This window comes from Schistocerca nitens, chromosome 5, assembly GCF_023898315.1.
Source record: "Schistocerca nitens isolate TAMUIC-IGC-003100 chromosome 5, iqSchNite1.1, whole genome shotgun sequence".
In the NCBI taxonomy this organism is placed as follows: Eukaryota; Metazoa; Arthropoda; class Insecta; order Orthoptera; family Acrididae; genus Schistocerca; species Schistocerca nitens.
In genome coordinates, this window is record NC_064618.1 from 851,226,431 (window position 1) to 851,254,124 (window position 27,694).

Genomic DNA, 27,694 nt, shown 5'->3' on the forward strand with positions numbered 1-27,694 from the left:
AGCAGTTCAGATGCAGGCAGCTACATTTGTTTCTGACAGGTTCGATCAACACGTATGTATTACGAAAATGCTACGTGAACTCAAATGTGGTTCCGTGGAGAGAAGAAGACGTTCTTTTCGCAAAACACGAAAACCTGCTCTTTGCACCTACTGCCATCAAAATACAGGGTGATTCAAAAAGAATACCACAACTTTAGGAATTTAAAACTCTGCAACGACAAAAGGCAGAGCTAAGCACTATCTGTCGGCGAATTAAGGGAGCTATAAAGTTTCATTTAGTTGTACATTTGTTCGCTTGAGGCGCTGTTGACTAGGCGTCAGCGTCAGTTGATGCTACGATGGCGACCGCTCAACAGAAAGCTTTTGTGTTATTGAGTACGGCAGAAGTGAATCGACGACAGTTGTTCAGGGTGCATTTCGAACGAAGTATGGTGTTAAACCTCCTGATAGGTGGTGTATTAAACGTTGGTATAAACAGTTTACAGAGAATGGGTGTTTGTGCAAAGGGAAAAGTTCTGGACGGCCGAGAACGAGTGATGAAAATGTAGCACGCATCCAGCAAGCATTTGTTCGCAGCCCAGGAAAATCGACTCGCAGAGCTAGCAGAGAGCTGCAAATTCCACAATCAACTGTATGGAGAGTCCTACGAAAAAGGTTAGTTATGAAACCTGAACGTCAACTACTCGAGGTGATGGATCGGCCGCCAGGCAGCCCGTGACAGAGCACTTCATCACTGGCCTCCAAGAAGCCCTGATCTTACCCCCTGCGATTTTTTCTTATGGGGGTATGTTAAGGATATGGTGTTTCGGCCACCTCTCCCAGCCACCATTCATGATTTGAAACGAGAAATAACAGCAGCTATCCAAACTGTTACGCCTCATATGCTACAGAGAGTGTGGAACGAGTTGCAGTATCGGGTTGATATTGCTCGTGTGTCTGGAGGGGGCCATATTGAACATCTCTGAACTTGTTTTTGAGTGAAAAAAACCTTTTTAAATACTCTTTGTAATGATGTATAACAGAAGGTTATATTATGTTTCTTTCATTAAATACATATTTTTAAAGTTGTGGTATTCTTTTTGAATCACCCTGTACATCTCGCGAAAGGACTGCGAAGACACGGTGAAAGAACTCAGGAGTCGTCGGTAGCATACAGACAGTCGTTTCTCCTCGCTCCATTTGCGAGTGGAGAAAGAAAAGGAATGACTGGCGGAAGTAGAAGATACCCTCCGCTATGCGCCGATGCTTGTGTGTAGATTTATATCAACAAATACTTGAAAATGTTAGACATTTATTGATTAAGAAGGTGTTCGAACACTGACTGTCTTTCTGAAAGCTCGTATTTGTTTCAGTACAATTTGCCAACCCATTCTTCGAAGACTGAGCCATGAACTACTGCGTAGTAGAAGAGAAACAGTAATTACTTGTGTACCGTCTACTGCAGTAGCAGAAGCTGAGCAATGTATGGGCCAGTTAATCGGACCAACTGATCTGTACTGATGGCCATATTACTATCTGTCGACCACGCGTTTCAGGTTGCGTTTATCGTAGATATCGTCTAGAAACAGACTTTTTCTCGTAGTATTTGTTCAAACTACTTTATTAATTCGTTTCGTTAATTGCTTACATAGCTACAGAAGGTAACCTGTTCTCTAATAACAGTAGTAGAATATGATATGCTCGCTCAAAACATCGCACGGACCCTCACACGTTCCCAACCCTTCTCCTTTCCTTTTGGAGGAACTGGACAGTCACGACTGCAAGAGTGTTACGCCTTTTTTGTTCGCAAACTCCCGCTGGTATCGAAAGTACTGTGAAACGCTGGCTACACGATTATTCTAATTGACGCTTCTATACTATTGTGTAAACGCAAGGCAATACTAGCCACACGTCCTTTCTTTCAAGCTAATATACATTGACGGCATTTTTAGATTTAAAGGAAGCGTTTGATAACGATGACTGGAATAAACTCTTTTAAATTCTGAAGAGAGTTGGGATAAAATACAGAGAGCGAATAGTTGCCTACAACCTCTACAGAAACCAGCCCAGTAACAAGAGACAAAAGACACGAAATGGAGTCAGTGACTGAGCTGGGAGACAGGATTTCAGCGTATCATTCAATCCGTACATTGAGCACAAAGTAAAGGAAACGAAGGAACGGGGATTAATATTCATGGAGAATAAATTAAAATTTTGAAGTTTTTCGATGACATTGTAATTCTGTCATCGATGGGAAAGGATCTAAAAGATTAGCTCAACGAAATGGATAATGTTCCGTAAAGACACTTTAATGGAAATCATCAAAATTAGTAGCTTCCACATATCGGCGAATGAAAAGTTAACTTCGCTTTGTTGTTAATTGCTCACCGCTTTGGTCATTATTGTCTGCCAGAAGTCTTGTGTCGATGTGTTAAACGGTTTATGAAACTTTACAAGGTCCTACGTTAAGAGAACCTTTTGGTACATCAGTCAGTATGTTGCAGCGAATTTAGTAACGTGATGTACATGGTCTGTCGTAAATACTGATGTACACTCCTGGAAATTGAAATAAGAACCCCGTGAATTCATTGTCCCAGGAAGGGGAAACTTTATTGACACATTCCTGGGGTCAGATACATCACATGATCACACTGACAGAACCACAGGCACATAGACACAGGCAACAGAGCATGCACAATGTCGGCACTAGTACAGTGTATATCCACCTTTCGCAGCAATGCAGGCTGCTATTCTCCCATGGAGACGATCGTAGAGATGCTGGATGTAGTCCTGTGGAACGGCTTGCCATGCCATTTCCACCTGGCGCCTCAGTTGAACCAGAGTTCGTGCTGGACGTGCAGACCGCGTGAGACGACGCTTCATCCAGTCCCAAACATGCTCAATGGGGGACAGATCCGGAGATCTTGCTGGCCAGGGTAGTTGACTTACACCTTCTAGAGCACGTTGGGTGGCACGGGATACATGCGGACGTGCATTGTCCTGTTGGAACAGCAAGTTCCCTTGCCGGTCTAGGAATGGTAGAACGATGGGTTCGATGACGGTTTGGATGTACCGTGCACTATTCAGTGTCCCCTCGACGATCACCAGTGGTGTACGGCCAGTGTAGGAGATCGCTCCCCACACCATGATGCCGGGTGTTGGCCCTGTGTGCCTCGGTCGTATGCAGTCCTGATTGTGGCGCTCACCTGCACGGCGCCAAACACGCATACGACCATCATTGGCACCAAGGCAGAAGCGACTCTCATCGCTGAAGACGACACGTCTCCATTCGTCCCTCCATTCACGCCTGTCGCGACACCACTGGAGGCGGGCTGCACGATGTTGGGGCGTGAGCGGAAGACGGCCTAACGGTGTGCGGGACCGTAGCCCAGCTTCATGGAGACGGTTGCGAATGGTCCTCGCCGATACCCCAGGAGCAACAGTGTCCCTAATTTGCTGGGAAGTGGCGGTGCGGTCCCCTACGGCACTGCGTAGGATCCTACGGTCTTGGCGTGCATCCGTGCGTCGCTGCGGTCCGGTCCCAGGTCGACGGGCACGTGCACCTTCCGCCGACCACTGGCGACAACATCGGTGCACTGTGGAGACCTCACGCCCCACGTGTTGAGCAATTCGGCGGTACGTCCACCCGGCCTCCCGCATGCCCACTATACGCCCTCGCTCAAAGTCCGTCAACTGCACATACGGTTCACGTCCACGCTGTCGCGGCATGCTACCAGTGTTAAAGACTGCGATGGAGCTCCGTATGCCACGGCAAACTGGCTGACACTGACGGCGGCGGTGCACAAATGCTGCGCAGCTAGCGCCATTCGACGGCCAACACCGCGGTTCCTGGTGTGTCCGCTGTGCCGTGCGTGTGATCATTGCTTGTACAGCCCTCTCGCAGTGTCCGGAGCAAGTATGGTGGGTCTGACACACCGGTGTCAATGTGTTCTTTTTTCCATTTCCAGGAGTGTATATATCACTTCCATCGTACATTAGTTACGAATTATACGTCCAGTGAAATTGAATCATTAGAGACGGTGCACTAGTTGTTGAACGAGAAGGGACTGCAACTATGCAGGCTCATTGAGACGCCCATACCACGAGGCCTTTTGCAGGCCCCAGCGTCTTCAAATACCGCTCGCAAGATCTAAATATTAGGCCTACAGAGAAAGTGAATGGGACCTATCGTTCAGGAAAGTTAATGTTGTTAAATTTTGTAAGAGGATATATTTTTGCTGGAGGTCACGGTTTTCGAGTTATTCAAGGAAAACGCGTTCGGAGGTCACTTTTGTACTTCTGGAAAAGTTCGGAAACTTTGGCTTCTAGCGAAAACGCATCCCGGTACAAAATTTAACTACATTCAATTTCCTACAAAAAAGTTCGGTTCATTTTTTCTGTATGACTGACAGTCTGTGTGTGGCGGGTGAGAGGATATGATAGTCTTGTGCATGGTATCTGAAGGCGTTGTGGGTTGCATAAGACCCAGCAGCAGGGGCAGCTGGATCAGCTTGCATAACATCGGTGTAGGCCAGTATAATCAGACGCTCCTTTCAACTGGAAACTCACTAATATTTACTGAAGCGAAAGACAAATTAATACACTGTCGATGAAGATGAGACGATTTCATATGGTTAAACAGACACTGGCCATGACATTATTTAGGAATTGAGGAACGTTGGAGTGATTGCTGATTAGCTTGCTTCATTTCAGTGGTAAGATGGAGTTTAAGACCATTGATTGTTAATTCAGTCGGTTATTTACGTTCGATTATTTTTCCGTTATTTCGAGCGTCGTCTCTGTTTTCCCATGTTACTTGCTTCTGTCTAATGGCGCAAAAAAGTTCGCAGTGTCAATCCGGCCTGTACCGGGTTGCCAGTACACTTTGTTCCCCAGCATTCACATACTGCAGTTCAGTGCATGTCTGTTTTCTTTTCTTTTTTTTCTTTCTTTCATTCTCTCTCTCTGATGTAACAGATTCGCGTGTCAGTTTACTGGCAGGTGAAGTACCAGCGAGCTTCATCTGGTTCTAAACTCTATACAGTCACCCAGAGTGATTTTCTATGGCTTTGTCCCATCACTGGATTGACTTTCGCCGAGTAGACAGAAAATTCTTGTAGACAACCTTGTTCAAGGGTGCAGAACCGTGTGCAGCTCTGCACAGGACGTTCTCGGCCTGTTGGCGTCCCCTGAGACTAGAGACGAACTTGACGCCAAGATATTTGACCCCTTTGCGACATAGCAGTGCTGTGCCACGAAAGCTCAACCGCATGCAAGGCGAGTGGGACTTCCCGCCACAAGAGCAAATTCAGGGGCGCGCTGCTACGAACACGTAGCTTGGTATAGCCCTTAAAAATGTGTAACAGAAATGCTGAGGAACCTTACTAGGAATGCACGGATGAATGCCGACGTAGTTATCGTGGAATCCGGTTGAGTAAATTTACGTAACCTGCGTTCCAATAACACTGTGTGGTCATTACACATGCATGCTGTTACCATCGAATATCTCGTGTATGTGTGATGAGAATAAGGCAAGAGAGATGTGGCCACGTACGAGTACACAGACGTGTAGAAAGTCTATTTCCCGCGCCCAATACGCGAAGGCGATGGGAAGTAAACAGGTAATCTTGGATCGATGTACCATATTCTATGGAAAGGACTCAGCGGTCGAGGCATCCGCAGCTGTCACAGTACATTTTGTAGCGACAACTCCGCAGACAGTTGAATTCTGAACCAGTTTCATCGAGGCACTACAGGTTTCGTGTCTTATAGCCACATCATCAGTTGTCTATATAAACAAGAAATGAACAATGACAGTGATTCAACCCCTGCACATAAACGTAATACTAGAGCCTTAAGAACATAATTATGAGAATAAATAAGAGCACAAATGTACTTACAAAGATTAAAACATGGTAAACAGCATGGCGAACAGTATAGAAGGCGTAACCTTTATAGTTAAAACCATAAAGTCCGTGGGCCGGACAGTTAGTGTATAAAAAGTTGGGCGAGGGTAAACATCGTGTTTTTATACGATAACTATCAAATTCAAATGGCTCTAAGCACCATGGGACTTAACATCTGAGGTCATCAGTTCCCTAGATTTAGAACTACTTAAATCTAGCTAACCTAAGGACATCACACACATCCACTCCCGAGGCAGGATTCGAACCTGCAACCCAACAGCAGAGCGGTTCCGGACTGAAGCGCCTAGAACTGCTCGGCCACAGCGGCAGGCGTTAACTATCCGGCCCGAGGACAACGTAGTTTTAACTGTGAAGGTTGCGCACTCTATATTCCCAATGATGTATAGCATGTTTTAATCTTTGTAAGTGCACTTTTGTTTTTATCTATTCTGATAATTAGATGCTTATGTCTCTGGTGTTACTTTGACGTACAGCGGTTCAATTACTGTCATTGATTATTTCTTCTAGTGTTGATATGCATCTGATGATGTGGGTACAAGCCATGAAACCGGTGATGCCTTAATAAATTGGTTCAGATTACAGTTGTTTTCTCACTACAAAAAGAATTCTCTAAACGCTGTGGAGTATATATGCTGAATAAAAAGGGGGCAAAATCGCGACTCATCGGACCACACTACACACCTGAAGTCCGGTTTTGTCCAGTTTCCGTGTTGTTTAGCCATTGGAGACTGGCAGCCTTATGAGCTACGGTTGTTGTTGTGGTCTTCAGTCCTGAGACTGGTTTAATGCAGCTCTCCATGCTACTCTATCCTGTGCAAGCTTCATCATCTCCCAGTACCTACTGCAACCTACATCCTTCTGAATCTACTTAGTGTATTCATCTCTTGGTCTCCCTCTACGATTTTTACCCTCCACGCTGCCCTCCAATGCTAAATTTGTGATCCCTTGATGCCTCAGGACTTGTCCTACCAACCGATCCCTTCTTCTAGTCAAGTTGTGCCACAAACTTCTCTTCTCCCCAATCCTATTCAATACCTCCTCATTAGTTACGTGATCTACCCACCTAATCTTCAACATTCTTCTGTAGAACCACATTTGAAAGCTTCTATTCTCTTCTTGTCCAAACTACTTATTGTCCATGTTTCACTTCCATACATGGCTACACTCCATACAAATACTTTCAGAAACGACTTCCTGACACTTAAATCTATACTTATGAGCTACTATGAGCAGCGATCTTATTACACGCATTTCGGCACTATTCTCTCGGAAACTGATTTAGATAGACCTGCATTTACTGACAGCATCATTTCCCGCCGAATTTGAAACCGAACGTCACTGACAAGCATTGGCTCTCACCTCAGGTGGGTGTCGTTTAGGACCTCTTCACGGCGACTGCACTTAAGCCGCGGCTACACGGCTGCCGTTGGTACACCATTCCTTTAGACATGTAGGACATTCCGCGACTATACACCGACAAATCAGGCAACTTGATTCACGGTATGGTCGCCAGTACATCCAAACACGATAGCTTCTTCAAACAATGTTGAAATGTGTGTGAAATCTTATGAGACTTAACTGCTAAGGTCATCAGTCCCTAAGCCTACACACTACTTAACCTAAATTATCCTAAGGATAAACACACACACCCATGCCCGAGGGAGGACTCGAACCTCCGCCGGGACCAGCCGCACAGGATAGCTTCTTGCTGGCATTGTGTCATGCATCTACGTCGACCCGTATTACTGCGGTAATTCCGTACAGTCGACTGGAGTATACATACTACTTCACTGCCATTGTATACGTAAGCGGTGGAGGGTCACATGACCACTTGTTATCAATTTTACACCGTCTATAGTGCCCCAAAGCGACCATTGCGCTCTTGTAAGGTGACTAATATCGTTTCTCGTCAGCTTACGTCGTTCATTAATGGAAACCATCGACAAGCAAAATTCCACGCAGAGGTTCAGTAATAGATAATGTCCGAATTATATTTCCTGAGTTCAATAACAACACGTGAGACGCTTGGTTGAAATCGTTGGCGCGGCCGGCGTCTTGTACTGTACCAAGGAAAATGGACGCAGCTACAGCAGGCTCACATTCCTCAAACGAATCATAACAAACAGATGCTGCATCCACGGCTCAGGCGTAAAAATAAGACACGCGGCGGAACCGCCGACGTCACACCGCGCCGCCACCGCCGCCGCCTGCACAGCCGTGGCCCGTCGTTTTTTCGATCGCCTGCCGACTTGCCCGTCGGCAACTACGGCTGCCGAACAGCCAGTGCTAGCCGCACCTTTCAGCTTACTTACTTCATACGTCTCCATCCTGTGGCGCAAAAAGTAATTTTTAATTATTTTCTGATTTGTTATAATGTCTCTCCTCGCTGTGTCTTGCGTTTTTCCTTTGTTGGGATTCCTTTTTCTGCCGTCTGCCTTTCTGTTGTCTAACAGTAATTTAACAGTTGTTTCGCACTAGTTGTTTAGTATACACTTGCCGACGTTGTAGAGGAGTTGGCTATTTGCTTATCACGTCTGTATGCGGACGTGATTTAACCAACAGGCAGTGAAAGTATAGCTTACCTACACAGGTATTTATCTATTTTTTATCGGTTTTCACTTTGAGAAAGGTATATTCCCCAATAAATTTTGTATTGCCATACCTCTTGAACGTGTATTTGCGATTTGATTGCTACTGACCTTATGTTATCAACCAGTTACCTGCGACCTTCAGTTCCAACAATCAAAGCACGGCTATCTTTACACTGAGTGCCTCTGCTAGCCTACTATGACGAGTTACTGAGTAACGTACCGGAACCGAGCTAGGTAACATAGTGGTTAGCACACTGGACTCGCATTCGGGAGGACGGCGGCTCAAATCCGCGTCCGGCCATCCTGATTTAGGTTTTCCTTGATTTCCCTGAATCGCTTTCGAGAAATGTCGGGGTGGATCCTTTGAAAGGGTACGTCTGCCATCCTTCCCTAATCCGATGGGACAGATGACTTCGCTGTTTGGTCCCTTCCACCGAATAAACCAATCAACGTAGCGTTGGTTGTCTACAGAAATTAGTTGTCTACAGGAATTAGTTCATCTTTGTAATTTAGTATTTTACCATCACCTTGTTTCTTTCTTTTTGAAACGGCCATGTGATAGTGACTTGCAAAGAAGTTTAAATCGGCAACAATACCATTTGCGTGACGAGATGCTGAAAAATATTGTATAAAAAAACTGTTTACAAGGCGGCTCCGTAAGGCAGTGTACCCAGTATGGGTAGATAGTTGTCTGTTCCTCAGTGTAAATATGTACTTACTGTCAGAAAAACCTGCGAGAAATTCATTTAGATACTCTAACTGCGGCGAGTAATTAGCTAGTACTTCTGTAAACGAAATTATCTTGTTGAAAATGTAAGTAACATACAAACAATGTCGCTAACCTCTCGCATCGTGGTGCAAATGAAGATAGCCGACAAGTAAGCAAGATATTGCGTATTAAGCTACATGAACAAATATTGAGTATCCGATCTGATGAATTTGAGGCGTATTTATAATCTGTAAAATCGTCAGCAGTCCACCCAGGTCGTGTACCTTCTCCTTACGACGTGACGTGGGGAGACACCCGAAATTCTACAGACTCAGTAGGTGAAATGTCTAAAGTGGTTTCATTGAAGATATCTCATAGCAATATACCAAAATGGAATAAGAAATGCAAAATACATTGATGGAGACATTCACAATGAAGAAGATTAAAAAAAAAATCCAATCTCAAAATATACTGCTAGCAAAAACATGAACCACCTACAAGAGACACTTCACAGGTTGAGTTAGTACGTGATGTTATTTCAGTGACCACAAAGTCTAGATAAATTTACGAACATCCTGGTAGTATGAGCCCACTTGCCAAGAAGGGGTAGACGTACGAAGTTGAAATTTATCTCAAATATCAAAGTCTGGGTTCCTTATCGGGGTAAATAACTGAAGCTTCTAAGCCAATGGATCTAATAATTGATCTAAGTCAGTTGAACCAAAAGATACTGCCAAATACACTAATCAGCCATAACATTATGAGCACCTACCTAGTAGCCGATATGTCCACCTTTGGCACGGATAACAGCGGGAATGCTTCGTGGCACGGAAGCAATGAGGCCCTGGTAGGTCGGTGGAGGCAGTTGGCACCACACCTGCACACACAAGTCACTAATCGCCGTAAATTCCGGGGAGTGGGGCGATTAGCTCTGATGGCACGTTGAATCACATCCCAGATGTGTTCGACTGGAATCAGATATGGCGAGCTGGAGGACTAGCGCATCAACTGAAACTCGCCACTGTGCTTGTCGACCCACTCCATGACACTCCTGAGCTTGTGACATGCCGCATTGTCTTGTTTAAAATAGCCAGTGCTGACGAGAAACATGATCGTCGTGAAGGGGTGTGCGTGTTCTGCAACCAGTGTACGTTACTTCTTGGCCGTCATGGTGCCTTGCACGAGCTCCACTGGATGGATGCCCACGTGAAAGTTCCCCGTGGCACAATGCAGCCGCTGCCTCCTCATCTCCGTCCCGCAGTACAGGTCTCAAGGAGCTGTACCACGGATTCGCGCCCTCCCATCGGCATGATGAAGAAAGTATCGGGTTTAATCAGAGCATGCAACGCTCAGCCACTGCACCAACGTCTAGTGCCGATGTTCTCACGCACATTTCAGTCTTAGTTGCCGATGTCGTGGTGCTAACACTGGCACATGCATTGTTCGTCGGCTGCGGAGGCCCTTCGTTAGGATTGTTCGGTGCACTGTGTTTTCAGACGCATTTGTACTCTGCCCAGCATTAAAAGTCTAATGTAAGTTCCGCCACAGTTCGCCGCCCTTCCTGTTTTACGTCTGCCCAGCGTACGACGGCCTACGCCTGTAATGAGGGTGGCCGCCTAACCACACGACCTCTAGACGTGGTTTCACCTTGGTTTCGCCACGTGTTGAAGACACTCACCGCAGCGGTCCTCGAACATCGGAGAGTTGTGCAGTCTCCGACATGCTCGTGTCGAGACTCCGGCCCATCAGAATCTGCCCTCGGTCAAACTCAGATAGATCTCGCGCCTTCCCCATTCTATACACAGGCATAGCACACTCACTGATACTACATGCACTGTACGTGTGTGTGTGTGTGTGTGTGTGTGTGTGTGTGTGTGTGGGTGGGTGACTGTTAGTGGTTCCCCGCCAGGTGACGCTGTTACCGCCTGGGCGGGTTGACATCAAAAACAGGTCGGTGATCGTAATGTTCTGGCTAATCAGTATATGTCGCCTATTTCGGTACTCGGAAATTCATCCATCAAAACGTATAGATAAACTGTCAATATACATTTAAGGGCTGGTGGTAAAGGGAGTGTCTGAACACCAAAAGGTCGTGAGATCAAATCTGGAACGGAAAATGAATTTTTCTGTTTTCGTTTCAAGCTAGCCTTCATTTCTCAATGATGTGAGGTGTCGTCAGGAACAACTCGTGGTTCGGATTCAACATTGAATTGTCGGTTTCTTTTCCTCAGTTGGATAACTGCAGTTGGTTAAAGACACTCAGATGGACGAAGTGGCGTCCAGGCTTTTGAGAAACATGACATTATTATTATTATTATTATTATTATTATTATTATCATTATCATCATCATCTCCTTTCTTTTTGCGATTTTTGTACACCTTGTGGCGTCTCTCGTATGCAAGTTTCCACCCCCTTCAATCCCGCCAGTCGTCTTCTTCCATGGTCCTGTCCTACATGGCATGCCTCACTCCATAGTTCCAATGTAGGCGGGGTGTTCCTCCTCTTCTGTGTCGCGCAGATCTGCAGAGCTATATTTTAGAGGGCCATCTTCGCTCTGCCATTCTTCTAATATGTGAATACTATGTTAGCCGATCACTTTCAGTTGAGTCTAGAATATCTTTTGAAATTCCCGTCTGTTCTTGTAGCACTTTATTTCTTATTTCGTCTTTTTTCTTACTTCACAAAATAGTCTCCAGATCTCTGTTTCCATTGCCTTCAGTTTCTCCTCATTGACCCTGCAGACTTCCCACAGTTCAGCACCACACTCAGCTATAGTTTCGTATATCCTGCTTTTCAAACTTATTGACGTGGTTTTATTCCAAATAATGCAGTGTAAATGCTTAATTGTCACCTTTTCCTTTCCTATTCTGTGCTTTATTTCCTCGTTGCTTCCACCTTCATCATGTACAGTATATACATAATTAAATTTGTACTGAACTGTCAGAGCGCGAATCCTATTCGCACTTGCCCTCTATCTTACTGTCCCTTCTCGGTTCTTAGACGAACATCACTAGGTACTTTTCTGTGTATGTTACACCAATTTTTCTGACAATTCCGAACATCTTTCATCATTTTACTCTGTGAAACGCTTTTTGTCGGCCGAAAAATGCGATGAGCGTAGCTCTTGCATCATCAAGCTAAACGACAGTACTGGTTCTCTGGTGCCTTTACCTATCCGAGAGCGAAACTGATATAATAGATCTTGAACCGTGGATTTAATTTTCAAAGAATATTGTTAAAATTTTATTTTATTTACTAGCGATTCATCAACATTAACACATTTAATCACAGTATGTGAGCGTGGAAGTAGTTGCCAGGGAGTAACTTATGAAATCATAACCAAATTGCTTTTAACCAATGGAAATTTTATTCCTAAAAGCGTTTTCCTTAAAGGAAACAGATTTAAAATTATAAGCAGAAAGCACCCTCTAAATATCAAGTTACAATTTATTCAGAGGTAGAAAGAAACAAATTTTTGAGTGTATGAGCTTTCGGGCTGAGAACCTTCCCGCTCCCTTTTGACACGGTCGTAGTCACGACCGCTTACAACAACCTCTGAAAGACTACACTGGTGCAAATCTGCAGCACACCAGATTACTTTAAACTAAAAGTTTTAACAATTCACACAAGAACACAAATTATGCACCCCGTAGGAGGGATGGAAATGGTACAAAACTCTAAAATTAAAAGATTAACTTGCCACCGAAGGTGCAACTTGATTTTAACTTTTAAGAAAAGTCTTATGGTGGAAGGGTGGCCACTTTATATACTAAAATGATCATTTAAGTAAAATTCCGTGAAATGCAATCTTATATAAAATTATAGAAGTTTGGCCAAACGAGTTAACATGCTCTACAGTACACATATACCGCCTCTCAAGATGATAGTCAAGATAAAAACATATTTCAGGAATTAGGCTGTTACACTTCAAACAATAAAATCGTTAACACACCGAATCCGACAAACATGACAGAGGCAGGTACTAACGTACGGCAGATTGATAGGGAGATTACCGAACAACCCGAACCGCAGGTTGCTCTATCTGCACCTACTCCACAAGGGAAAAACGGGCCACCCAATTCATAAACAACCACCTTCCCGCGGGTGGGCAAACGGAGAAGAATGGTGGGACGACCCCAAAACAAAGCGGCTGGTGACCTCACCAAGAGTAAATGAAACAACATATCACCAATCACTTAACTTCTAATAAACTGCGATTTCTGGAGAAGACCTGACGCAGCACCCCCATATCGCTCTCCCGAATCAGCCGCTTCAACGGACGCAGGAAGGCGCGCCGATCTCCCGTCTCACGGCGTCGCAGCTCGCACCGGCCAGACCGATGTCGTGGGTTGACTCCTGTTGCTCTCGTGTCGACCGCGAAGCCACTACCCCTCGCTACACGGCGCGGCCCACTGGACTCACGTGGCGGCCTCACATACGCCGACGCTCAAGACGGACAAGTCATCTTGTGCCTCAGTGTGCGACCGACTGACCGATCGATCCAACCGCCAATGACCATTGCCTGAGCAGACTCGAGCAGACTGGCAGACTCAGATGTAGGAACTAAGCACCGACCGGGCGACCACTCGCTGAGTTCCCATACGGGCGGAGTGGAAAGACTCTCATTTATCCGGCTTTAAAGATTGATCCGAACGAAAGACGTACTAACACTCTGGACGACAGACAGACAGACACTAACTGCCCCACAAATGCGGACGAGAGACAGACTAGCAAGCTGGGGACGAGCGACTGACCCAGACTGACTCCAGATTCACCCAGACTGACCCACTGGCGAGCTCATAGCGCCCGTTAAATGCACGTGAACAGACAACCTATCCCCTTTCCCACCAGAGGGAGACACCAAAGCTGCGATTGCCACAGCGGCGCCACCGCCAGAAACGGAGGGCGACTGCTTCACTCTACGTGCTGCGGCGCGCTTTTCAAAACAGCAATTTTTACCACGTCTCAATCCTCGGTATTCTTTGGCATTTTTGGGTGTCTTATTATTGTAGACAACGTTGATGCATGTTCGGTTGAGCTGCACTTATCTGTAATAGTTGTGTTCTGGACTGCATGGATCAAATTTTGGCGACAGTGCCATTGCATACCTCGAGTCTCGTGTAATGTGTCTGCTGTAGCTGAGTGGTGCGTTGCGTTGTGTTTCAGGACGCGCGGGGACGAGGAGGTGCCGAGCGGCGGGCGGTTCCGCGTGTCGGAGAACAACAACACGGTGCTGCTGTCGGTGGAGGGCGTGTCGGCGGCGGACGCGGGCCGCTACTCGCTGCTGGCCAAGAACGCGGCGGGCGAGGCGCGCGCGGCGCTGGAGCTGCGTGTGGGCCGCGACGCGCCCTGCTTCCTGCGCCGCCTCTCCGACCTGGCCGTCAAGGTCGGCACGCGCACGCGCTTCCTCGTCGAGCTCAAGGCGCCGCACGAGGTCAAGGTAGGTCCGCGGCGCCCAGCTCTGCTGCCGCTGTCCACCCCCACTAATGTGGCCACCTGTCAATAGCCCAGCGCGAGACTTGCAGGAAGGGAGTCAGTGAGGTTCAAGAAGGCGCCGACAGGGATGTGGAGCCGCGCCGACTTCAGTACCACGACAAGCTGAGCTAGGTTTCTCGGTTGAGGTGGTCCCACCGTCTCTCGACTGTATTTGTATTTGTACACTCCTGGAAATTGAAATAAGAACACCGTGAATTCATTGTCCCAGGAAGGGGAAACTTTATTGACACATTCCTGGGGTCAGATACATCACATGATCACACTGACAGAACCACAGGCACATAGACACAGGCAACAGAGCATGCACAATGTCGGCACTAGTACAGTGTATATCCACCTTTCGCAGCAATGCAGGCTGCTATTCTCCCATGGAGACGATCTTAGAGATGCTGGATGTAGTCCTGTGGAACGGCTTGCCATGCCATTTCCACCTGGCGCCTCAGTTGGACCAGCGTTCGTGCTGGACGTGCAGACCGCGTGAGACGACGCTTCATCCAGTCCCAAACATGCTCAATGGGGGACAGATCCGGAGATCTTGCTGGCCAGGGTAGTTGACTTACACCTTCTAGAGCACGTTGGGTGGCACGGGATACATGCGGACGTGCATTGTCCTGTTGGAACAGCAAGTTCCCTTGCCGGTCTAGGAATGGTAGAACGATGGGTTCGATGACGGTTTGGATGTACCGTGCACTATTCAGTGTCCCCTCGACGATCACCAGTGGTGTACGGCCAGTGTAGGAGATCGCTCCCCACACCATGATGCCGGGTGTTGGCCCTGTGTGCCTCGGTCGTATGCAGTCCTGATTGTGGCGCTCACCTGCACGGCGCCAAACACGCATACGACCATCATTGGCACCAAGGCAGAAGCGACTCTCATCGCTGAAGACGACACGTCTCCATTCGTCCCTCCATTCACGCCTGTCGCGACACCACTGGAGGCGGGCTGCACGATGTTGGGGCGTGAGCGGAAGACGGCCTAACGGTGTGCGGGACCGTAGTCCAGCTTCATGGAGACGGTTGCGAATGGTCCTCGCCGATACCCCAGGAGCAACAGTGTCCCTAATTTGCTGGGAAGTGGCGGTGCGGTCCCCTACGGCACTGCGCAGGATCCTACGGTCTTGGCGTGCATCCGTGCGTCGCTGCGGTCCGGTCCCAGGTCGACGGGCACGTGCACCTTCCGCCGACCACTGGCGACAACATCGATGTACTGTGGAGACCTCACGCCCCACGTGTTGAGCAATTCGGCGGTACGTCCACCCGGCCTCCCGCATGCCCACTATACGCCCTCGCTCAAAGTCCGTCAACTGCACATACGGTTCACGTCCACGCTGTCGCGGCATGCTACCAGTGTTAAAGACTGCGATGGAGCTCCGTATGCCACGGCAAACTGGCTGACACTGACGGCGGCGGTGCACAAATGCTGCGCAGCTAGCGCCATTCGACGGCCAACACCGCGGTTCGGGGGGGTGTCCGCTGTGCCGTGCGTGTGATCATTGCTTGTACAGCCCTCTCGCAGTGTCCGGAGCAAGTATGGTGGGTCTGACACACCGGTGTCAATGTGTTCTTTTTTCCATTTCCAGGAGTGTATTTGGGGAGTTCGGTAGCCTGTCAAGCACGATAAACTCGTCTGGCGCTCTTCGAGACATGCACGTACGCTGCTACCTTTGTGACACGTCACATTGTCCTGATAGTACACACATGCTCATAAATTAAGGATAATTGCAGAATGTGGCGCCACACGACGTGGCACTACACAGGACTGGCGCTAATAGCATAGGCATATAGGGAACACACACGACACAGATCTGTAAGTCCACGGTATTGGTGATAAGTTGAGAAAACCATCCAGAAACACATGTTCTACAAAACGCCACTGTTTCCTGCGCATGTACCCCGACATCAGTGTGGGATATGATCACCATGCACACGTACACAGGCCGCACAACGGTTTGGCATACTCTAGATCAGATGGCCGAGCAGCTGCTGGGGCATAGCCTCCCATTCTTGCACCAGTGCCTGTCGGAGCTCCTGAAGTGTCGTAGGGGTTTGAAGACGTGCTGCGATATGTCGACCGAGAGCATCCCCAGACGTGCTCGATGGGGTTTAGGTCTGGAGAACAGGTAGTCCACTCCATTGGCCTGATATCTTCTGTTTCAAGGTACTCCTCCACGATGGCAGCTCAGTGGGGCCGTCCGTTATCAGGAGGAAGGTGGTACCCCCTACACCCCTGAAAAGGCGGACATACTGGTGCAAAATGACGCCCCGATACACCTGACCTGTTACAGTTCCTCTGTCAAAGACATGCAGGGATGTACGTGCACCAATCGTAATCCCACCCCACACCATCAAACCACGACCTCCATACAGGTCCCTTTTAAGGACATTAAGGGGTTGGTATCTGGTTCCTGGTTCACGCCGGATGAAAACCCGGCGAGAATCACTGTTCAGACTATACCTACACTCGTCCGTGAACATAACCTGGGACCACTGTTCCAATGACCGTGTACTGTGTTCTTGACACCAGGCTTTACGGGCTCTCCTGTGACCAGGGATCTGTGGAATGCACCTTGCAGGTCTCCGGGCGAATAAACCATGTCTGTTCAGTCGTCTGTTGACTGTGTGTCTGGGGACAACTGTTCCAGTGGCTGCGGTAACGTCCCGAGCAAGGCTACCTGCAGTACTCCGTGGCCGTGTGCGGGCACTGATGGTGAGATATCGGTCTTCTTGTGGCGTTGTACACTGTGGACGTCCATACTGTAGCGTCTGGACACGTTTCCTGTCTACTGGAATCATTGCCATAATCTTGAAATCACACTTTGTGGCACACAGAGGGCAGGTGCTATGACCTGCTGCGTTTGACCAGCCTCCAGTCGCCCTAGTATTCTACCCCACATGACGTCATAAATATGTGTTCTTTGAACCATTTTCAACACACAGTCACCATTAACACGTCTGAAAACGTCTGCACACTTACTCGCTGCACCGTACTCTGACATGCACCAACACACCTCTGCGTATGTGGACTGCTGCCAGCGCCACCGTGCGACGAGCGGAGGTCAAGTGCACCGCATTGTCATACCCCGAGGTGATTTAAACCCGGAAACCGCGCACCATAGCGTTGTTTCACCAAGTACCAGCATTATCCTTAATTTATGAGCATGGGTGTAGACGCCATCGTGCCGAGGAAAAACAAACTGCATGTAGGGGCGGAAATGGTCCCAAAGGAAAAATACGTGTGTTGATCGACCGTGCCTTCCAGAAGACGAGATCACCCAAGGAATGCCATAAATCACCCTCCTCCGCTCTGCACCCTTTGTTTTCTGACGATTCATGCCGTTCACACCAAAGGCGTCTGTCCGATGGAGCATAAAAAGTGTTTCGTCTGAAAAGGCCACCTATCGCCATCCAGTGGATGTCGAGCTGCGATACTGGCATGAAAATTCCAGCCTTTCTTGCTGATGAACAGCAGTCAGCATGGGTGTATGAACCTGGCACCTGCTGCATAGGCCCATAAGCAAGCTATGTTCACTGTGTATTCGTTGAGGAGACACTCTTGTTAACCCCCTGATTCATCTGGGTGGTCACTTGCTTGTTAATCGCACATCTTTTCCCCCATAAACATCCCCTCAGCCTTCGTTCATTCTTGTCAGCTGTGGCCCATGCTGCACCACAGTTGGCTCCATGTTAGTTCTGGATAGTGCCATTTCGCACTTTAAGCACTGTGGCACGCGAACCTAGCTGTTTCGTAAATGCTTCCACCGTTGGACGCCAGATAAATTGCTCCCTTTGCCCATTATGACAACGACTGCCCTGTTTACAAGTCCCCACCGATACGCTCTGTAAACCCTCCGCTGCTAGTGCTGCCACCTGCCGTCTGTCAATGATTATTACACGTTCACGTCGAACGTAGGCGGTGGTCTCATTAATGTGACTCGACCGAGTATTTAGAGCTGGTCAACAGATGTAGTTAAGCGACAAGTACGTCGGTGTTTCCGACTAATGCATTCCCTCTGGTTAATTCTGGTTCATCTGCAGCCAAGCTGGCCAATGGATGTGCTACTTAGGGTAATTCCAGCGTAGCATATCATTTCCAGTCTCAATATGTATGCTAGCCCTGTTAGCTATGCAGTTTCCGGTAGCCGGGAAAGGGGGCTTTGTTAAATGTGGAGGATATGGGCTAGTCTCTTCGTAATCCTCCTCAGTGAGATGTGGTGGGTGAATAATTTTCCGATCAAGGCCACTGTCTGCAGTACCCACTGGAAAGAACCTTCTGACGTTTCTGGCAGGAAGTCTCACCATACAGCAAGTGCTCTACGTGTTAGCAAAAGATGGCGAAGTGGTTACATTGTAGTCAGAAGGCTGATTGGCCGAAAGCATCCTCAACATCCGTTGACGAATAACAAGTGGGATACGTTCCAGGAACCTCGGTAGTATGTCTTTGATAAACACTGTCAACACTGGTACATTTAAGTGGGCAGAAAACATAAACGGGCCTAGTGCGTAATCAGGGAGTATGGCTGTCCACACGCTGACTGCTGATGGGTCTTCACAATTTGTAGTGTGGGGATTCTCATCGGTTGTGAGGTAACAGGCGAGTTGTGGCGCCCTGGAAATGTTTTAAGTTCAGAGTTGGTGGCCACCACTTGGGCCGATTGCCAACCTGCGGGTCGTTAGCACCAGCGGATGCTGCAGAACGGCCGGACCACGTGGTCCAGCCGACCGCGTGGCTGGGAATTCCATGGTGGCACTGTGACAATGGAGACATGCCAGGAGTGCCAACGATGGCCGACTTGTGACACCTTAATGGCAGACATTTTACAGTTCGTGTAGAAATTAATAGTAGCCAGATGACTCATGATACCTCAAAAAGAAACAGGCACATTACCATTATTTGCACAAAGATTCTGATGGTGTAATCAGATTTTAAATATCTTTATTAGTTTAAAGTTTAGTATCTGACGATAAATTATACAAGTAACACCCAGCAACGAATTTCCAAAATCTAAACGGTTCATTCGATTTTGTCGATCGACATGTCTTTAGAAATCTATTAGTGTAAACCTACATAGATATAAATTATAGGCATGTAACTTGAATAGTACATGAGTTATTGGAGTTCAAAGTGGCTGATTATTATTAACACGACAAAACAGTATCAGCATGCTTATAAATATATTTATTCGTCCATGTCTTTGTTTATATCAGATATATACTATTCATGAAGAAATTGGTCAAATATTTACTGTGTTTTAGAAAGCACAGAGACATTAGGCTACTGGCCTACCTTTTGTTCCTATCCCTTTGATATATGTTTATTTGATTTGTTTATGTATTTAATGTTATGTGTTAGAGCTTGTTTATGCTCCAATCGTAGGAATATTTATTTAATTTCAAGTTATTTAAATGTAAATCCAGTATTTCGTATGTGTGTTAATATATCTGTGAGTGTGCATAGGCTTGGAGACATGGCGGGAGCGCTCTAGCTAAACACAGCGCTCGTTAATGGAGAGACTGTGTGGAAGTGGAGGAGGAACAGGGAAGTGCTGGGTGGGAAGCAGAGAGGGTCACTCGTGGGAAAGACTTGCAGAGTAGAGCAGTTTGTGCGTGGTCGTGGGAGATAGAAATATTTCGTAGTGCCTACTTGTGCACATGTGAGATTTCCGTGGCTTCTGCAGTGAAGATGTATGCGTTTAGAAGTGAATGAGCTATGTTGTTGCTCGTACTTAATTACGTGAAGAAGGAATCTATTGTTTCCCTGTTATTCAACTTATATTTTCAGAATGATATTGTCACTCTGCAGCGGAGTGTGCGCTGATATGAAACTTCCTGGCAGATTAAAACTGTGTGCCCGACCGAGACTCGAACTCGGGACCTTTGCTTTTCGCGGGCAAGTGCTCTACCATCTGAGCTACCGAAGCACGACTCACGCCCGGTACTCACAGCTTTACTTCTGCCAGTACCTCGTCTCCTACCTTCCAAACTTTACGGAAGCTCTCCTGCGAAAGGCAAAGGTCCCGAGTTCGAGTCTCGGTCGGGCACACAGTTTTAATCTGCCAGGAAGTTTCAACTTATATTTTATTTAATTGCGGGACCATCGACACCAATAAGTGTTTTACATTAATAAAGGGCATTTTTAAAGATACTTCTGCTATCGTACTTATCATTTAAAGTCGTTAAAGTAGTACCTGCAGATTTTATTTAATTGCAATATCTCATTTATAAATTTCTACGAAACATTCAAAATTCACAACTGCCGAGTGATAGGAACCTTCGACCATTCGATTCATGTGTATATTCATATTGTATACTGTAGACACTCAGCAGTATTTGGCCTGTAATGCGGCAACTACGAGGGCGGTTCAATAAGTAATGCAACACATTTTTTATCTGAAACAGGGGTTGTTTTATTCAGCATTGAAATACACCAGGTTATTCCCCAATCTTTTAGCTACACAACACTATTTTTCAACGTAATCTCCATTCAATGCTACGGCCTTACGCCACGTCGAAATGAGGGCCTGTACGCCTGCACGGTACCATTCCACTGGTCGATGTCGGAGCCAACGTCGTACTGCATCAATAACTTCTTCATCATCCGCGTAGTGCCTCCCACGGATTGCGTCCTTCATTGGGCCAAACATATGGAAATCCGACGGTGCGAGATCGGGGCTGTAGGGTGCATGAGGAAGAACAATCCACTGAAGTTTTGTGAGCTCCTCTCGGGTGCGAAGACTTGTGTGAGGTCTTGCGTTGTCATGAAGAAGGAGAAGTTCGTTCTGATTTTTGTGCCTACGAACACGCTGAAGTCGTTTCTTCAATTTCTGAAGAGTAGCACAATACACTTCAGAGTTGATCGTTTGACCATGGGGAAGGACATCGACCAGAATAACCCCTTCAGCGTCCCAGAAGGCTGTAACCATGACTTTACCGGCTGAGGGTATGGCTTTAAACTTTTTCTTGGTAGGGGAGTGGGTGTGGCGCCACTCCATTGATTGCCGTTTTGTTTCAGGTTCGAAGTGATGAACCCATGTTTCATCGCCTGTAACAATCTTTGACAAGAAATTGTCACCCTCAGCCACATGACGAGCAAGCAATTCCGCACAGATGGTTCTCCTTTGCTCTTTATGGTGTTCGGTTAGACAACGAGGGACCCAGCGGGAACAAACCTTTGAATATCCCAACTGGTGAACAATTGTGACAGCACTACCAACAGAGATGTCAAGTTGAGCACTGAGTTGTTTGATGGTGATCCGTCGATCATCTCGAACGAGTGTGTTCGCACGCTCCGCCATTGCAGGAGTCACAGCTGTGCACGGCCGGCCCGCACGCGGGAGATCAGACAGTGTTGCTTGACCTTGCGGCGATGATGACACACGCTTTGCCCAACGACTCACCGTGCTTTTGTCCACTGCCAGATCACCGTAGACATTCTGCAAGCGCCTATGAATATCTGAGATGCCCTGGTTTTCCGCCAAAAGAAACTCGATCACTGCCCGTTGTTTGCAACGCACATCCGTTACAGACGCCATTTTAACAGCTCCGTACAGCGCTGCCACCTGTCGGAAGTCAATGAAACTATACGAGACGAAGCGGGAATGTTTGAAAATATTCCACAAGAAATTTCCGGTTTTTTCAACCAAAATTGGCCGAGAAAAAAATGTGTTGCATTACTTATTGAACTGCCCTCGTACCTATCCCAGCCCCTAGACAACGAAACCAGCCAAAACCTTTTTACTATTTCAACTCCGAGTCTGTGGGTACGTAGCTGAGGGCCACCACACCACATCAGAGTTTATTGTAGAAAGTGAAGGTAATTTGCCCCGGTAAGTCTAGGAGGAAGAAGGACCGGCCCAGTCAGATCGTCACCGACACTATCTGCCCAAATGTTGAACGAGAACCGTTCCTGATGTCCGTGGTCGTACGTGACGTGAGGATTTCCCCTTGCCCAGTAATGAACGTTTCTAGTATTGTAAAGGCCATCCCGATGGAAGATGCACTCGTCAGTAAACAACACAATGGCGGCGAAGTGGGGATCTCGTGCAACATGTCGCAGAAACCACCAGCAAAACCCTAGCATGTGTTGGTAGTCCGCCACAGGATTTAGGTGTTGGACTGGGTGGAAACTAAATGGGTGCTGGCCGTCTTCCCTCAGAGCCTCCCAGACCAACCGATGAGTGACCCCCAAGTCGAGTCCAACTACTCGAGTACTTGTCGTGGTGCTTCCTCGAAACGCTCGAGAACAGTCTCATCAAATGCAGCATCCCGTTGTGTTAGAGGTATTCCAGCATCACCATTAGCCTGTTTCGCCAAGTCGCCGGTGAATTGCTGTAAACGTTTGCGGATGTGGGTGGCGTCTTGCTGGGTACCGTTCCTCATACAACCGGCGAGTTTCGTGAGCGTTACCGTCGGATAGTCCGTAAACAAAAAACATATATCATTGTTCTTTAAACGAATACTGTGCCGTCAGGCTTACTGTATGACTTAGACCGCTACGGTCGCAGGTTCGAATCCTGCTTCGGGCATGGATGTGTGTGCTGTCCGTAGGTTAGTTAGGTTTAAGTAGTTCTAACAAGGGAACCTCCCCATCGCACCCCCTCAGATTTAGTTATAAGTTGGCACAGTGGATAGGCCTTGAAAAACTGAACACAGATCACTCGAGAAAACAGGAAGAAGTTGTGTGGAACTAGGAAAAAAATAAGCATAATATACAAACTGAGTAGTCCACGTGCAAGGTAGGCGGCATCAAGGATAATGTGAGCTCAGGAGCACCGTGGTCCCGTGGTTAGCGTGAGCAGCTACGGGACGAGAAGTCCTTGGTTCAAGTCTTCCCTAGAGTGAAGATTTTACCTTTTTATTTTCAGACAATTATCAAAGTTCAAGCACTTACACAAAATCAACTTCGCTCTCCAAAATTCCAGGACATGTTCAGATTTGCTTGGACATATGCAGGATTTAACGGTCTACACACTGAAAAATTTGAAAACATTAAAAACATATGTTTTGACAGAGCACAGCGAAAACTGAGCGACTGTGAAACTGTTGCATTCATTTGTTGCAGTTTATGTGACAAACTTTTATGTTTTCATCACTTTTTTGGGAGTGATTATCACATCTACAAGAAAACCTAAATAGGGCAAGGTAGAAGAATCTTTTTACGCATTCGCCAAGTGTACAAGTTAGGTGCGTCGACAACATATTCCTGTCATGTGACGCACATGCCGTCACCAGTGTCGTATAGAATATATCAGACGTGTTTTCCTTGGAGGAATCGGTTGACCTATGACCTTGCAATCAAATGTTTTCGGTTCCCATTGGAGAGGCACGTCCTTTCGTCTACTAATCGCACGGTTTTGCGGTGCGGTAGCAAAACACAGACACTAAACTTATTATTGTGAACAGAGACGTCAATGAACGAACGGACAGATCATAACTTTGCGAAAATAAAGAAAGTAAAATTTTCACTCGAGGGAAGACTTGAACCAAGAACCTTTTGTTCCGCAGCTGCGCACGCTAACGACGGGACCACGGCGATCCTGAGCTCACACTGTCCTTGATGTTACATATCTTGCAGATGGACTTGTCAGTTCGTATATTTTGCTTATTTTTTTCATAGTTCCATACAACTTCTTCCTGTTTTCTCGACTGATCTGTGTTCAGTGTTCCAAGGCCTATCCACTGTGCCAACTTATAACTAAATCTGAGGGGGGTGCGATGGGGAGGTTCCCTTGTAAGTTCTAGGGGACTGATGACCTTAGAAGTTAAGTCCCATAGTGCTCAGAGCCATTTGAACCATTTTGAATGAGATAATCGCAGGTGACGTGTGTGTGCGCGCCGAAGCGAAGCTTACATGTGAATGCTTCTGACGTGAGGTGGAGACAAACAGCAAGACCTCACGTGTGCGTATCACGTTCGGGCAGTGAGGGAGCGAGGGACGTTTGTACGTGTGAACCGACAACCATAGGTGCCCGCCAACCGACGAACGGCAACAGGGCACTCCCACGGCCAATCGGAGCGCGTTGCGCCACGTTTTCGTAGTTTAAAAACTGTGCGTTGTCGACCTACACAATATCAGTAATTTTGGTTCCTACTGGCATCAGTACTGGTTAAAATTTCCTCTACACAATTTTTATCCACCCTGTATTTATATATGAGAGTAATGCTCTTGATAGAAACAAGTAGTCTTGAATACTGACAGAATCAGATGAGTCACCAGTAAGTGGCCAGGCTTGGTAGCGTCGTGCTACGTCAATGTAATTTCCCACTGCCGTCTTCCAAACTAATGTTAATACAAGACACACATACAGAGTGGCCTCCTGCATGCCAACCAGCAGGGATTCCGACAATATCGATTGATGAAGACGCCGTCGATAATGCAGCTATCGTAGCACTAATCCGAACACACACTATGTTTTGTGAAAATTGCAACGGTACGACTAATACATATGAGTAAAATGAACGTTATATCACAGATTAGCTGTATGACGGTATGCAAAGAATTAGACTAACATTATTGCAAAGGCTCTCTTAACAGTGGGAACTCATTATACAATGAAGCGCCTACGTGTTATTATTAGGGATTGAAAATGGAGTTGGGCATAATCAAGGAGTGCACAGGTATGTTCCGCACTGTTTCAGTGCGAATCTGCAAATCATCGACGGAGTTTCCTGGAGAGCCCTTGCGATCAAGTGTTCGACCAAACATATCCTCGACTTGCTCGATAAGCGGCATTTCGGGAAAACGTTCAGGCCAGGGAAGCTGCGATACTCGTTCTTAACAAAACATTTGTACCTTCCTCGCTGCAATCGGCTGCGAATTTCGCTGCTAAAATAGTGTTTGTGGATTTACCTGAAGGAAGTTCAGTACCTTGCGTTCTAAAAACATCCTGATGTAGGGATTGTAGTTCAAATTATCTCAGTCTGTTGCGGTTGATGTCACATGTTGATTCCAATAATAGTTGTCATTTGTCCGGTCCAACGACCATCATTGTAGGCTTTCAGAATGGTGTGATGTCGGTAATGTCCAAAACATATCCATCCGCACTCGGAAGACAAATCCAAGCGTGACTTGACCAAAAATCTAACATTTTGCCTCTCAAACTCGGTGCACCATCGTCTACATTGACTTGCTATTTCTCATCCGAGGCGTTTGTACTTCCTAGATAATTCAAACTGACTCATTTCTTGCTAGCCTACAGTTGATGTTGATGTAGAGGGAAGATGTCGAATCATCGATGACACGGCATGGAGGTCTATCATTCTTCCCTACCCAGACTGAGACATGAACTGATATTACACCATCTGATGTCAACGAGGCATACTTGCTGTGTCACTATTACAATGGCTATTTGTTTTCAAAGGCTGATCGTTTGCGAAATGGAAACCGCACTAAAAACAAAAACTATTTTATTTGCAACAGTAACTACACCTTCCATCTACTTCACACAGTCGCTGTTCCGTCTTAGACATCTGACGTAGCGTGGTAGCAAATTTCCAATACCCTAGGTCACATATGGCAGCCGCGTGCGCTTTCAGCCAGTCCCCTACGCTAATATGCAGCTCGTTGTCTGTGTCAAAATGTTGTCATAGCCAACGGTTCATGCGACCGAACTGATGAAAATCAGCGGGAGTGAAGTCGGGGCTGTGTGGTCGGCGACCAAACACTCCCATCGAAAACACTGCAAGAGCGCCTTTGCTGCAGCTGCAGTGTGCGACCGAGCATTATCACGAAGGCGGACGTACGTGTCAATTACATTCTGCAGGCCACATGCAGTTTGGCCGAACCCGTCAGCATGCAGGGTTTAAAGGCCCGTCAACATCGAGGTCATTAGAGCTCAGCATGCAGCTCACACTTGGCGGGAGAGACTGTTGCTCTACGCATCTTTAGGTGGTCACTGTGCGCTCAGAAGTGAAAAATGCGACGTGACGCGAGAAACGGGCAACACATCAGCGTAAAGCGCCCTCGGATTTTCATTGTACGAGGGCGGTTCAGAAAGTAACCTCCGATTGGTCACAGTGCGGGTTGTGGGGGGAGTAGCGACGCCATCTGTGCGTTCACGCACTCAACAGGTCAGTCGGCATCAAGCCATGGTCGAGTGAACGTCGTACCTGCGCTAATTTAGTTTTTGTGGCAGTTTGAAATGTGTGCTGCAATAGAAAACCCCGCCAAATGTGAAGTGCGTGCTGTCATAAGGTTTTTTACAGCCAAAGGATATTCTGCAGCAGCTATTCATCGTGAGCTTTGTGCCGTGTACGGACCAAGAGTTATGAGTGAAGGAGTTGTCCGTGAATGGGTACGTTTATTTAAAAGTGGACGAGAAAACGTTCATGATGAAGAGAGGAGTGGTAGACCATCATTGGTGACTGACGAACTCGTTCAGACAGTTGATGCAAAAGTTCGTGAAAATCGACGTTTCTCAATGTCGGAGTTGTCTACTGGTTTTCCACAGATTTCTAAGACTCTCTTGTACGAGATAGTGACAGCAAGATTGGGTTACCGTAAATTCTGTGCACGATGGGTGCCCAAAATTCTTACCGACCACCACAAAACTCAAAGAATGGCCTCTGCATTAGACTTTCTGTCACGTTATGAGGACGAAGGAGAACCATTGTTAAACAGAATCGTGACCGGTGACGAAACCTGGATTAAGTACGTGAACCCTGAGACAAAAGAACAATCAAAGATGTGGGCACATTCAAATTCGCCTACCAAACCAAGAAAAGCCTCGCAAGATTTTTCTGCCAGAAAACTGATGGCAACGGTGTTTTGGGATGCCAAAGGGGTGTTGTTGGTTGAATTCATGGAACGTGGTACGACCATTAATCAAGACGTGTACTGTGAAACAATAAAAAAGTTACGACGGGCTATACAGAACAAACGCCGTGGTATGCTGACTTCCGGTATCGTTTTTTTGCACGATAACGCCCGTCCTCACTCTGCTCGCAGAACAACGGCCCTTCTTGAGTCCTTCAAGTGGGACGTTATCAACCATTC

At 47.0% G+C, this 27,694-nt stretch overlaps 1 protein-coding gene across 1 annotated transcript in view; it reads left to right on the forward strand.

The window, feature by feature from the left end:
* Positions 1–27,694, forward strand: part of LOC126260759 (uncharacterized) — a 1,547,391-nt gene that overhangs the window by 74,178 nt on the left and 1,445,519 nt on the right. Inside the window, exon 2 of the mRNA XM_049958097.1 lies at positions 14,374–14,647. Within this exon, the coding sequence (XP_049814054.1) occupies positions 14,374–14,647 (274 nt within the window). The remainder of the gene's footprint in view (positions 1–14,373; positions 14,648–27,694) is intronic.